The 14,695-nt window shown below is 40.0% G+C and overlaps 1 protein-coding gene across 1 annotated transcript in view; it reads right to left on the bottom strand.

Annotated features, from left to right (window-relative positions):
- Positions 1-4,421: 4,421 nt before the first annotated feature.
- The window catches only part of RAB18 (RAB18, member RAS oncogene family), a 57,427-nt gene continuing 47,153 nt past the window's right edge, over positions 4,422-14,695 (bottom strand). The window contains exons 5-7 of the mRNA XM_077491032.1: positions 12,466-12,584; positions 11,342-11,408; positions 4,422-8,070 (exon numbers count right to left, since the gene is read on the bottom strand). Coding sequence (XP_077347158.1) covers positions 7,898-8,070; positions 11,342-11,408; positions 12,466-12,584 — 359 coding nt within the window. The 3' untranslated portion in view covers positions 4,422-7,897. The remainder of the gene's footprint in view (positions 8,071-11,341; positions 11,409-12,465; positions 12,585-14,695) is intronic.

The raw sequence follows: 14,695 nt of genomic DNA, 5'->3' as shown, positions 1-14,695 counted from the left end.
GAATATTGAAGGGCAAGGTCAACTCTGATTTGGATCACTTCCTTTGGACAGATTCTTCTTACAGGACTGCTCCCCAGCCCAAAAGGCTGGCATCTGTTACTACTTTCCAAGTAACCAGTAGAAAGGATTTTTCTTTTTGAAAGTTTTTGGATATTGACCACCAATTGAGGCTCTGACACACGTTGGCAGATAAACGCATTGGGAAGTCCAGAGTTTGGACCTTCTTGTTCCAAGTTGACAGGATACGGTTTTGCAGCAGTCTTGAATGAATGAAACTGCGCATAAGGAACTGCCTCAAAAGAAGCCATTTTTCACAATAAACTCATGCAAAGATGAATAGAAGGATTCTTGTTTGTCATAAAATTTTGCTAATTAGTAATTTTTCTTCATACATTTTGGCTAAAATTTATACTGCTACATATCTTTGGTAAAAAAATAAACCAAATTAGTGTATATTATTTGGTCTTTGTGACAGTTATAGAGTCTACAAATCAGTGCCAATCACTGAAAATTGATCACATTTGATCAGGATTTCAGTACCGCGACCGGACTCACAGGGGTCCCGACCGGCAGGGCGGCAAATGCAAATGGACGTACCTGTACGCCAGTTTGCCTGCCCATGCCATTCTGCGTGGGTCGGAAAGCGGTTAAAAAAAAAAACAAACTCACCATGCAACTTAATACCTTGGAATGTCTACTTTCTAAAAAGGGGTCATTTGGGGGGGTATTTGTACTTTGACTTGTGTCTCAAGAAATGAGATACAGCTGATGTTCTGAAGGCCTGATCAGATGTGATCAATTTTCAGTGATTGGCACTGATTTGTAGACTCTAACTTTCACAAAGACCAAATAATATACACTAATTTGGTTTATTTTTACCAAAGATATGTAGCAGTATAAATTTTGGCCAAAATTTATGAAGAAAAATTACTAATTAGCAAAATTTACCCACAAAATGACTCCATTTTGGAAAGCAAACACCCCAACATATATTCTATGAGGTATGGGCTGCAAATAGGTACTCGGTACTCTGATGGGGTGGTGGAGGAGGATGGAGAGGGGAAAAAAAAAAAAAGGCGACTGGAACTCTTGGAACTTCAGCTTGTACCTTGGAGCTATTGAGGAAGTCTCCTATTGATCTTCCGGTCAGATCCTTGAGAACTGCAGAAGGTGTCAGTATCTTGGAGGTTTCCTCCCCGACGACCTCTTTTTAAATCTGAGGATTATATTTTGAACCGAACAATGGAAGCCATCGTGACTGCCTGGAGGCGGATGCCCCTGCCACAAAAGAAGGAGCTTTAAAAATGAAAATATATTTACTCCTTACTTAAAAATGGTAAGAGGGGGTACTTTTCCCACTAGAATTTCTTTGGATGAATTATCCAAACATTCTCAAATAGCTGTTTCACTGGAAAAGGAAGACTAGCCAGGAGCTTCTGCAAGGTGAAAGGAAGTTTATCCACCACTGATGTGCTTTCCTGCACTCATGCGTTTAGCTGTTGTGTTAGCAACAATGTGCACAGAACAGTGTAAAGAACATGTTATTCCCAGGCGGTCTCCCATACAGATACTAACCAGGCCTGATCCTGCTTTAGCCTCTGACAGCAGATGAGATTGGGCGCTTTCAGGGTGATGTGGCTGTAGGTTGTAGCAGTTGCGCGTTTGGCTAGTTTATAAGCAAGCACCTGCATGAGAACCTTGTGGAGGTTCTACAATAGAAACTCACAAAGCAATTATTGCAAACATAAAGCTGCCAGATCCTGGGCCTGCTGAGCAGGATACCTGAACATCTGTTAAACTGGCCTCACGATGATTAAGCAATTATTGTCAGCGCATGCTGCTGAATCTGCCAGAGAGAAAAAAAAAAAAAAAGTGTTTTTATTTTATTTTTTTTAACAGGAATTCCAACATTTTATACGTTGGATGCCTAAGCATTTGAGCATTGTCTGATGAACAAAAGCTCTTAGTCACAGATGATGTAGCATCATTAATTGCTGGTACACAGTGAATTTCCTCCACCATAGGATAAAGTGTAAAAAATAGTTTTTAGGAGGAAAAAAATTTGTTTTTTTTGTATCTGAGAGATAAACTTTTCCAACAATAAATGGACAGGTAAAGGCATGCACAGTTTGAGGAGGCTTTAGTGAACCCAAACACTCAGTTAAGGGAGCATAAATGTGGAGCGGACCAAACAAGAAATTGCACTATCAATCTTAAGATTGAAACCAGCTGATTCTCCCACATTTGGCACCTCGTATGAAGAGTCATCAGCCTCACCATGATCCCCTGAGAGGATTTAGTCTTCTCCCACCCCTAGATTCTCAGTTTAAAGGTCCCGGGGCAATTAAAGTCACTAAACTTTTTTTTTTTTTTTTTTATAAAAACCCATCATGGCTGAGGGAAAAAAAAAAAAAAAACATCTTTTGTTAAAATACACAGGGACAGCAGTTTTGAAAACAGTTGCAAACATTTCATGGCCCCGATGCTCATTCTGACCAGCCACTCCCTCTCAGGGAAGGATGGCATTTTTAGAGACGAGTAGGCTTTCCAGAGCTTGAGGGGAACCCTTTTAGCTCTATATTGGGGGTGTTTTAAACCCCCTTCTGACCTTAGCCTGAGGCACAAAGCAGAGGTACTATCAGAAAGAAAAAAAAAATCACATCCACTGCTTGAGCAATAGTCCAGCCACTCCTGCTGCTATTAAAGCTCAGTCTCATGCAAATAGTAAATGTGTTAAGCAGGAAATGCCTGTGTCACAAAAACCTCTTTCATTGCTCCCATGTCTCTGTGATAATTTTTCACACCTGCGTTGGAGGACGCCAACGCCACACTAAGCCTCGCCCCCACCTCGCATTGCGCCCCCCTCCTTTCTCTTTCAAAAACAGTTTTCCCGCGCAAGCATGGGCCGCCGATCCGACGGTATCGGCATGTGAGGGAGGGAGGGATGGGGTGAAGGAGACCTGGAAGCTGCCTCGTGTAGGGGCGGTGAAAAAAAAAACAGCATTGCCGATTGTCTCTGTTCTCCCTTATACTCCGCATCATGAAGAGGGGAAGAGTTCAGCCCAGGTGGGGGTGTCTGGAGAAAGCAAAAAAAAAAAAAAAAGAACTTACCGGAGGTCTGTCTGCTGGCTGGAGAAAAAGAGTCTGCTGCTTTTGTGACAAAGTGTGATCTCCGAGCAAAGCATGAGAAGGTAGGTGCTCCATACAGCCCCCAGTGGTGACACATATGCATAACAACATTTACGTTAAAGGAGACAATTCTAAATAAAATTTTAAAAATTTCTAAGAAAAACTCCTCACTTTTCTCGCCGCAGGGTTTTCTGTAGTAAACCAACAGACCCGATCTTCACCCTTCACGTGGGTTCCCTTAAACCTTCAGGAGCTGGGGATCCTTGAGGAAACCCACAATCCTGGAACTGCAATAGCACACTGGCAGTAAACTTTGTGGCCTTAAAATACCAAAAAATACTAGATTCCAGGGTCCAGCTCTCAAAAGAGAAGCATTCACATGCAAAAACCTTGTTTCCTCAGAGACGAGGCCCGGGTACCATTCAATTCAGCCAGAAAGACACCTTGAATGGATCCATCTGCATAGCTAGCCCCAGCAAGGATTGTTCCAGAGGAGCTCAGATCAGCACATCTTTACTCCGCGACCAACACCTAGACACTGGAGAAAAAAAAACTGAGGTACTCCCAGGAGTGGGACAGGTTATATAGGGAGTGCACTTTTTGTCTTAGGGCGCTGCCAGTGTCCATCACCTGAAGGTGGCCTATAACCCACATAGTAACTACTATGGCTCTGTGTTACCTAATGTATGAAAGGAAAACGGCCTGTTCATTAAAGGGGGTAAAACCTTCTGGGGCTGAAGTGGTTAACCAGGATTTTTTTTTTTTTACCAGAACACAGAACCAAACACCCCACACCTCCTCCCTACCTTTATATTTCTGTCTGTCTATATGAGAGGAAGTGAGAGCCATACTAGAGCATAAGACAAAGTGGGAGATGATCTCCCACTTCCTGTCTGACAGGTGTCAGAACAGAAAGTGAAGCAAAACCCCTCAAAAGTGTGACACACAGCATAAAAATGTTTTCTAGAAGTATGCAGAAAGTTAGAGACCTCTGGACCGAATGTAAATACTGCATGTGTTACAATAAAGGAAGAAGATTTCCCTTCACTCCTTCCCAGGTAACATGTCAAAACAGAAAAAAAAAAAAAAAAAAAAAAACACAAGGACACACCAACAGCATACTGTACAAAACATGCCAAGTTCTAACCCTTAAATGTTACATAAAGTTGGCCTTTAAAGCTATCTTTAGGCACAAAAACAAAAAAAGCACACATTTTCAATTCAAAAGGTTATTCATACTTAAGGATTATTGAGGATGTGTACCATCACAGCAATATAAAGCACATCCACACTTGTATTTAAAAGTCTTTTTATACACAATATGAACAGAAATCTTGTATCTACAAAGTTTTCCCACAGTAGGCCACATGCTAACTTAGTAGATAAATGAAGAGAATCAATATAAACATGCTACATATTAAATGAGCAGCCAAAAAGAGAAAAGCAAAGCCAGCGCATAAACAGTTTAGAAATTCATATTGTTTTATCTGAAGTTTTATTCATAAATGCAAATAAGTTAGAATGTGCTTTCAGTAAATGGAATAAGTCTTATTAAGGTGAAGGCAATCCTAGGTCCATTGTAAGTCTTAAATGGTGTAAACATTTTCAGCAAGACAAATGGAGTGAAGCTTTTGGTATTAAATAAAAAAAAACGCAAGTCCATATGATTGTTATAAAAACGCTCCTATCCAACCAGATCAAAAACTACCAATAACTGGGAGTTTTTTTTTTTTTTTTAACACAGTGCTTTCACCTTGCAACAATATTGTTAGTGAAAATATTAGCATGTTCTTGATATGGCAGGGTTACAAGCCTTAAAAAAAAGGTTTTCCCTATAACCATTGTCTACATTTATTGTAATAAGACTGTAAACCACGCAAAGTGGAGGAGAGATACTTTTCACAACATGCAATATAAAGATATCATTCAATTTAGTGCTACAGTAACATAAAGAAGCATTTTTCAGTAGACCTATAATTTTCTGAAAAAAAAAAAAAAAGTTACTAATGACACAAATTATTTGGTATTCCCATAGCTATGCATAACACGCAAAATAAAAAGTAGAGACACTTGCTTAGAAATATTTCAGTGTGAGAAGAGATTTTCTCTTAGGATTAGAACATTTCATTTAAAAAGGGACACGAGTATCATGGAAATCTCCCATTTGTTTGTCATACTGCAAATAGGTAATATGCAGAGGAAAAAACTCGTTCCGCTGTCAAATACAGTCCTCAAAGAAATACTTTTGCCTGGCTACCATAAACATATTTATATTTTAAACCACAGAAGGCACTACGTCAATTTTCACCAGCGAGTAGCACTGAATATAAAGATTGGAATTACAACTTTTCATCTTGGTAAACCATGAGAGTTAAGAGAGGAGAGGGAGAACCTTTCTAGGTCAACAAACAGAATGGGCAAATCCAGAGATTTACATAAAATTTAGGACTACAGCCAAATTGATATGGATTGAGCAGAGATTTGTTTTGCTGTGGAGGATATTTCCCCACTTCTGCACCTCACAGTCCTCAAGAGCACATCTTTCAGATGAACTTTGTTTACCTTCTATAGAATGCATTCTCCATAAATGTCTTCAGAGAATCCACTGAGGAACCAAAAATATCCATCAGTCCCTAGTGAAATCTTCTAATACATAAAGAATATACTCCAGTGATGAAGGAAAACAAAGTCTGGTTCACAGCAATGCCTGGAGATTCCTATGAGACAAAGTGACATCACCTTAAGGGGACAGAGGCACCTAAATAACACTTTCACGCGCTATTCAAAGCGTAAAGTGGTTGTAAACCCTTACATATACCCAGTAAAGTGACTACACAGGGATGAAACAAATCCTACATAAGTTGCCCTTGTTTATCTACAGCCATTTGCCCTGTACAGCCTTACACAACACACAGGTGAAAGGATTTTTTTCTCAGCAGCACAAAGCAGGTGGCAGGAAGCAGATATCACACAGTGCCAAGTGTAATCTGTGAGCTGATTGGAGGAAAGTGAAATGTGTTCCTCTTCACACACTCAGAGAAACAGAGCTGAGGGTATCTGCTGTGTGGGGGGAGTGGGCATCTCCTGGGAGGCTATAGCGTTGGCTTAATCTATTAGGAGTGAGTCATGCAGATATACAGAGGAACCACACTCAATGCTTAGGATTTAAGTTAGTACACACTATAGTGGATGTGTTTATTAATTTTTCATTTCTGAGGTGAACCATCCCTTTAAAGTGGAACTTCCACTCATCGGAACCCTCTCCCCCTTCGGTGTCACATTTGGCAACTTTCAGGGGGGGGGGGGGGGGTGCAGATACCTGTCTAAGACAAGTATTTACACAAACTTCCGGGCATAGACTCCCACGGGAGTTTATGCCTCTTCCTGTCCCGATGCGCTGTCTGCTGGGACACACATGGGTCCCAGAGACAGCGCGGACCATGCGCATTATGCTGCGCGACTCGCACATGCACAGTAGGGAACCGAGAAGTGAAACCGCAACGCTTCACTTCCCGATTCCCTCACCGAGAATGGTGGTGGCAGCAGCCGAGAGAGCGATCGGCCGCCGACATCGCTGGACCCCAGGAAAGGCAAGTGTCCATTTATCAAAAGTCAGCAGCTGTAGTATTTATAGTTGCTGGCTTTTAATATATATTTTTTCGGGTGGACTCCCTCTTTAAGTGTTGGGATTCTCTTGAGACAAGTGCATTTGATTTTGTGAATGTCACTTATTGCTCTTCTACATGAACCAAAAAGTAAAGTAGGTTTACTGGCCCTTACAGATTGACACGATAGAAATGGCTTTGATAGAACTCCTTCAATCATTTTAACTTTTTACTCAGGAGACAAGCGCAAAGGTGACAAATTCTCAAGAAATCAGTGTGTCGAGTACAAGCATTTATATGCTACAACATAAGTCATTTATCAAAAAGAGATTGTGATTTTTTTTTGTCAATATAATAGAAATTTGCTCAAACATTCTTTTATGTGCATCTAGAAACAGGAGGAGGTTTGGCTCAGCAATAGTCTCGAGTATTTAAAGAGAAACTTCACAGCCCCTTTTCTTTTCTTTATCCCCTTTTATGCAGTATTGTCTTCATAAAAACATACTTGCCCAGAAATCTAGTGCTATCCTGCTGTTATCTGCTTCCAAAAGCCACGCCCTGCAACTCAACCTATCCTTCATCAGGAGATATCGGTTTCTTCCAGGTGGTTGCATCAGGCCCCCAATGACACATTGCCAGGTCCACCCTCCAACCACTGCATGTCCCTGCTCCATAGCCTCCTTAGGATATGGCAGGGAGAGCAGAACTCATCCATCTCACCTAGGCAAGAATGGAGGATTGGGGGAGGGGGTTCATCTTGTTTGTGTTTTGTTGAAGAGTGGAAAAAAAATACATTTTGGGACTGAAGGTGGTCTGCTTTTAAGAAGCTAAAACAGATAAAGACAGCCAATGCGTAGAGGGGAGAAAAAAAGAAGACATAGAACACAAAGCTTCGAATGGTGCAGTAATGTATAAGTGTTAAAAAGTACATGAACAGGTGGCACTGCAAATGATGCACTGGCTAATGCAGCTGGCCACAAATAAAAATTCAAAAAGTTGTGTGTTTGACTGCAAACTTGCTGGACAATATTCTACAAATATCTGCCTCATGATACAAATATGTGCACACTGAAAAGGTCCCTAGATTAGCCATGAATGAGTTTATATATACAGGAAACTGGTATGACTAGATTCAGATTAAATAGAAGGAAAGTACAACTAGTTTATAGCATGGAGCAATATCCGCCGCATGTTCCTCCTCGGCCTCCAGCTTCATCGGACAATCTGACGCCTTTGTTATGGGACTCGCTTTCCCAAAGTCCTGGAGTTTGTATAATCTTTTCAACAAGTTCTTCGAAGGCACACTGTACACCATCTCTGGTTTTTGCACTGGCCTCTAAAACAAGAGACAAAACAATTATTAGGACAGCAATAGGTTGTTCCAGCTTCATACAGCAAAGTGATCAGTCTATAAAGCAGTTACATACCATATAAAGCAATCCAAACACAATCTTTGAGGCAATAAAAATGCTTAATTGACAATGTTAAATATTTTCAGGTGAAAATCTTTTGATTATGTTGACTTAATCAGGCGTAGAGCTGACTTTGTACTAAATCTGCACACAAGTGGAAGGCAAAAGGCAGGTTCCCGAAGACGAAAAAAGCTGCTTTCAATAATCAAAAGAAAACACATTAGATATCGTTAAAATTTACAGCTACAGTTTCTGGGGGTCAGCATTGTGATTCTTGGCATAGGGCGGAACACATTTGGCATCAAACATGAAACCATGAAAAATGGGTGCTGGACCTGGAGGTTAAGAGCCTGACCTAAAGAATTCGGAATAGGTATGAGAAAGGTGTTTTGCTTTGGCTAGCATAAGAGTCTTGTTTCTGGTAACTCAGTCATACGATGAATGATGGGGTTTAACAATAAAGTAAGCTAAGGAATTACAAATAGCAGCCGATACTGTGCCAAATCACAGACTGTATGTAGGCAAAAAAAAAAAAAAAAAGAAGAGTACAAACAAAGCGGAAAATTATAGGAGATGTTTAACAGCCCACCAAATGAACCTGAGGGAAGACAGACCAAGACAAACCACTGCATTATTTGCATGAAACTAATCCCAGCTACAGACCAAGATTGTGAACACTGCAACAACAAAGGAGTGAATCATATAAGAGATCTAAGAATCAGTCCTAAGTGTGATGTCATGCCCAACTTTGGCCAGCATTGCCCCAGGAAAAAGGATATCAAAACACACAAGGCTCAGGAAGTGAGTCTATTCTTGGAAAAGGTGAACTTACATTGTGTCAAAACCATTACACAAATAATGTCTTTAGGGAGCTGTAGGCACCAATATGAGTTATGTGCATGTTTCTCAAAAGACAATCAATAACATATTGTCTTCTCCAGATGCTGTCCAACAACAGAAAAGATGATCAAATGAGGATGTAGAACATACAAAATTGCTGTGGGTAATTCAATTTTTTAGTTTTCCATTATAAATGAAAAAAGGTTTTACAGTCTGGAGATCCTATTTGAAAAATATTACATTTTTTTTTTTAAGGCCCTTTTCCAGTTAAAGCACACATCTCTCCAGACTGTGACCAATAGGTTTTACCTTTAAATGTGCACAGCCATCTGCAAGTGAAATCTGGAATTAAAAGCACCAGTTCTGCAGGTTACCTGGACTGAGCCATAGACTTCTATTATATCCTGTGGATTTGGTACACTTTCTGAAAGCTCACCAAAACTCCTGAATGCAGGCATTTTGGTGTGTTTTCAGAAAGTGCACCACACCCCGCAAGATGTAATAGAGGTCTATGGCTCTGTGCAGCTAAGCCATTGGTGCACTGCATCCACAGTGCAGGTAAACCGCAGTGCACCAGTGTGAATGGGCTATGGAGGAGCAGCCGACTCAAGCTCTTAGCGGCTTACCGAGAGGCTGAGCCAGGTGGCAGTCAATGCTCCTGGGTGGATCCCGACCATATGGTTGTGATCTTTTCACAGCCAGGACTGGCTCCACGATGTCAACTGCTGTCAGCTGAAATGGGTCACAGGAGTGCAGAACAAATAAGCTGCTTTTCGCCTTTAAGTATCCATTTAGTACAACAGAGGTAAAAATCTATTCAAAATACCTACACAGTGCAGTCCATAGGGGCCCTAAACATGGCTAGGCTAGGTCACCATAGTCTGCCATACAACAGTATGCAAGTGAGACAATACCAGAAAGACCAGGTCAGGAACTACAGAGTAGGAGGGGTTAATGGCATACACTAAGAAATCTTCAGGGACAGGGATACATCAGGGAACAGTAACATGGTGCTGAACAAGTATAGCAACTTGTGACTAACTCAACATGTTGAACCACATGCCTAGGTAAGCAGCTAGTGCATGACCCTGCAGTGCCGAAAGCAAAATTACAGGCTAGTCCTGAAGGCTCAACAGAGGAGTTAACCAATCTGGAAAGCAGCAAAGTGGGAAGTCATAGCAGCTTGGAATCTTGAAAGAAGTGTCTTGAAGAAAAAAAAATTAAAGAAAAACATTGTCTTCTCTATACACTTACAATCAAAAAGAAAAAAAAATGCTTGCTGGGACTGAGAGGGGTTATATTGGGGCTGTTCTTTGTCAGTGTTCTGTAACCTAAAGGCAGCATGTAACCCAATCATCCAAGACTAGGTTTCTGTCATTTATGATAAAGATTATTATTTTCCATGAAAAAATATGAAAGATGAACATTTCTAAATGCTTTGCATTTAAAAGAAGAGCAGCGAAGCAATAAGTGCACAAGCACATGTGTGCCATTTAGCAGATTAATCACGATATTAAAAAAAATTTATTGATTATTTACTACACAGACAGTACTAATGGCTCCCTATGGTGTGAGCTACACCAAGTAGAATGTGGAAGTGATTAATCACACACACACACACACACACACACACACACACACACACTTGCAGTATTGTGAAATTATGAATGATAAAAAGTTAACATGTTACCTGTGTATCTGGAACCAAAAGGTGCCATTTGTTCCATCTGTGTGGTGATCAACTTACTATAAAGTTTCACTTACACCACTGTGCTTGCAAATGTTACATGCAGTGATGTACTGTGTTGCCATCGATTGTAAATGACAGCTCAAAAACGCAGCACGGCACAACACATGGTATCTTATCTATTGAGCAATGATAGACCTTAACCCGTGTGCTCCTATGAGGTCGATATTACAATTGTCAAACTTGAGTGTGTGTTTAGAGGACATTTCTAAATGCATATAAATAAAATGTAAGGATTTTTCAACAGTGCCATTCACACTGTGCAATTGCCTGTATCCAGTTTAGCTTTGTTTAGAAAAATAGAATTCTGCGCATCGAGGATCTGATTACACACCTAAACATGGGCAAAAGCATAAAATGAAACTGTCAAAACATGTCTAAATTTGCCTTAGGTCTCATGATCACGGGGGTGGTTAGGCCAGCAGCCTGTAAAACTCTTTGGTTAGGAGGTGCACCGAGTAGTACTAATGCTTAGGGCCGTATGCACCCAGAGATGAAAACCTGTAAAAAGCAACCAGTCTGAGTTATGGGCAATCACCCCTGCCCTAAACGTTAGAAACCAACAGGCATGATTGACAAGTGTGTAAAAGATTTACACAGCTTCTTACCTATAAACAACATTGAATGTTTTCGCGCAAACTTGAGGCCTTCATTTCGGTCTACTTCTCGGTTGTCCTAAAAGAAAACAAAATGAAAAATTATTGAAAAATCTAAACAAAAACAAATCATGATCATTCCAAAAAAGTGTAAAAATGAAAAATACAAAAAAGTGAGCCCATCACGAATTTTCCACATATGCATTTTTTCGTCCAGAATACGTTTAACCACTTAAATACTGGCCACTTTCGCAAATTTTCAACTTTCAGCACTGTCACACTTTGCGTGGTCATGCTACACTGCACCCAAATAAAAAATTTTGCTTTTTTTTGTTTTTTTAAATAGATAGCTTTCTTTTAGTGATGTCTAATCACCACTGGGGTTTTTATTTTTTGCTAAACAAACGAAAAAAAGACTGAAAGGTTAAAAAAAAAAAAAAAAAAAAAAAAAAAAGTCTTAGTTTGTTATAAAATGTAGCAAATAAGTAATTTTTCTTCTTCACCGATGGGCGATTATTAGGCGGCACAGAGAATTATGGCACTGATAATCAGTGCCCTGATTTTCAGTGTAAACTATCTGCTGACAGGCTTGTCGTCAGTTAATGGCTGTGGCAGATAAGGACCAACGATAACCAGCAAGTCTGTTTACATGTGATCAGCTGTGATTGGAAACAGCTAATAACATGGTAAAGGGCCACTGTGACTGGCCCTTGACCCTGATCAGCTGTGTCTGAAGAACAGGAATCACGCAGGGGCAGGGTTTTGGGAGGATGTCCATGGACTGCCTTCCAGAACCGGACAGCTGCGCTGTAGCCGTCTTTTGGATATAGCATGGTCCGGAAGTGGTTAATGGTACACTCCAATATGCAGTGTTATTTAACACTTACCTCTGTGCTGTTCTTTACCAGATATTATAGAAAAAGAATTGGCCCATACCAAATGGTAACCCCATTTACTACTTACTATTGCAGTGACTAATTCCATTCATAAAACAGGGACAGGAATTAGAGAGCACTGTCCCCAGTACCTGAAATTGTCAGATAATGGGCCAACACCAACATATTACTACCATTTTCATACATAATGAAAAAACAAAAGCAGCCCAGTATGTCATTAAACAGTTAGCTGTGACTTACTTTGTCTATCTTGTTTCCAACTAACATTTTTACTAGGTCATTTCTTGTGCAATATGTCTCCAGCTCATTTAACCAGTTATCCAGTCTTACGAATGTGTCTCTTCTCGTGACATCATAAACTGAAGAGATAAACAGAAGAAGAACATGGTGACTTTCAGAATGAAAAATACAAAGGCTGGCACTGTCCTTACACATACTGACCACAAATGCCACTCGTGTACCAGTAAACTAAATCCAACAAAAATGTTTTGATAAAACCGAGAAAGTTAAAGTCTCGGTTTTTACTGCCACTTGCGGCTCTGCTGGGGAAATTTTCCCTAATTTCTTGTAAGGGCAGAAGGTGATGGGAAATGTCTCCAACAGAAGCATGGATAAAAAAAATTAAAAATTAACATGCACTGGCAGAGTGAAGAACAGTTAGAACTTGTGATAATGTTTTAATTGTTGTCCATGCCTTTCTGTCCAATAAGCGACTGCAAATCTTTTTTTGGTAACACAGACAGGAAGTAAGGCAAAAGCTCCCAATGGAAGCACCAGAAGGAACAACAATCTAATCAAACTTATTAAAGTGTCCCTAAACCCACATCATTAAAAATGGTCCATACATCCTGTATTGCACGCTGTTAACACTCAGTACCTATGAGAATCATTTTCTATATTCTGCAAAAAATAAATAAAAAGATTGCCCTGCTGTTCATGGTCTCCCCACCTCGTCTTGTGTCCCAGTTGCAGCCTAAGATTGCTTTTGCCACATCTACTGAACATGCTCCAGTTTCAGTCCCCTTCTAAGTAGTTCATTACCTTCTTTTTATTATCTGACTATAGAGTCACACCTGCGAGTGTCTACTCTCCAGATAAATGACAGCACACTAAGGGATCCCTCCCTGTCCACTAAACAGCTAAATACAATGAGGGTGGGATATTACATGCCAATTGATGGAGGCTTCACCTCCCTGTAATTCTAAGAACATACAAAAACAATAGACAGGCTGGAAGGGGTCATGAAACAGGCTGTGATTGGCAGAACCTCCCCCTAGATACAAAAATAAAGATTTTAGTTCAAATACATATTTGTATGATTATTTAAAACATTTGATATTACTTGTGCATTTTTTATTTGTATTTCAACGTTTTTTTTTTTTTAACATGACCGACAGAGGACCAGAAGCTTCAACTGTTGATTTTTCCCCGCAGATGGACAGAGAAGGAGCAGGGTAACGCGACAGCTGTATATAGATTTGGTTGGTTGAGGACCTTGAATGGGAAAAGCAGCAGTGTCTTTTTAAATAGATATGAACAAAAAGACAATACTGAAATGTGTACGTGCACCATTGTTTGCAAGCCACGTTATCCTATAGCAGGGCTCAAACTTTGGCCCTCCAGTTCAGGAACTACAATTCCCATTATGCCTAGCCACGTCTGTGAATGTCAGCATTTTACAATGCCTCATGGGATGTGTAGTTCTGCAACAGCTGGAGGGCCATAGTTTGGAGATCCCTGTCCTATAGGATCAAACTATCGCAATGTGTCCCAAGTATTTCAAACTCAGCAGACAGATCCATTCATATACCAATGACTACTCTTTTCTCTCCAAGCTTTTCCTATATAGATTTTTCATAAATACCTTTCCTTGTATTCTCTTTGGTGTTAAATCTACTCAGCATTAAAGCACTTTCAAAAATGAATAACTTGCTGTTCTACAACTGAACTTAAACACCCCTATAAGAAACGATTTACAACAAAAGGCATGTTCTTCACTAGTGGTATAGTATGTGCTGTGTCTCCAACAAAACTCAGGATATGTAGGACACTCAAACACACAGATACTGCCAATAATATTAATAAATGCAAATACACGCACACAAACGCACAATATTTGTCCATCATTTGAGGCTCTCAAGGGGAACAGAATATGACAGAGCTAAAAAGCACCAAAATACATATAAAACATCTTCTAATTCTAGAATCTCCAATCCCATTTTCAAACATCTAACCACCAGCCTGATGGCAGGCTAGTTGTCAATACCTCTAAAAAGAAGAAAGAAGAAAAGAAAAAAAAAAAAAAAAAAAGAAGAAGAAGGAGAGACATCCCCATGACAGATACTGAATAAAGGGAACTTAAATAGCACTGTATTTCAATTTACATGCTCCAAGTTAAATCCAATTTTGTGCATTTAAGGGATTGTACATTTTATTTTATTTTTTAAACAAGCAGGCATCTTACTTACCT

The sequence above is a fragment of the Lithobates pipiens genome, unplaced genomic scaffold (assembly GCF_037356315.1).
Source record: "Lithobates pipiens isolate NorthernLeopardFrog02 unplaced genomic scaffold, aLitPip1_a1.2 Scaffold_19, whole genome shotgun sequence".
NCBI lineage: Eukaryota > Metazoa > Chordata > Amphibia > Anura > Ranidae > Lithobates > Lithobates pipiens.
The sequence above is the reverse complement of the archived record's forward strand: the minus strand, read 5'-3'. Positions and strand labels throughout refer to the sequence as shown.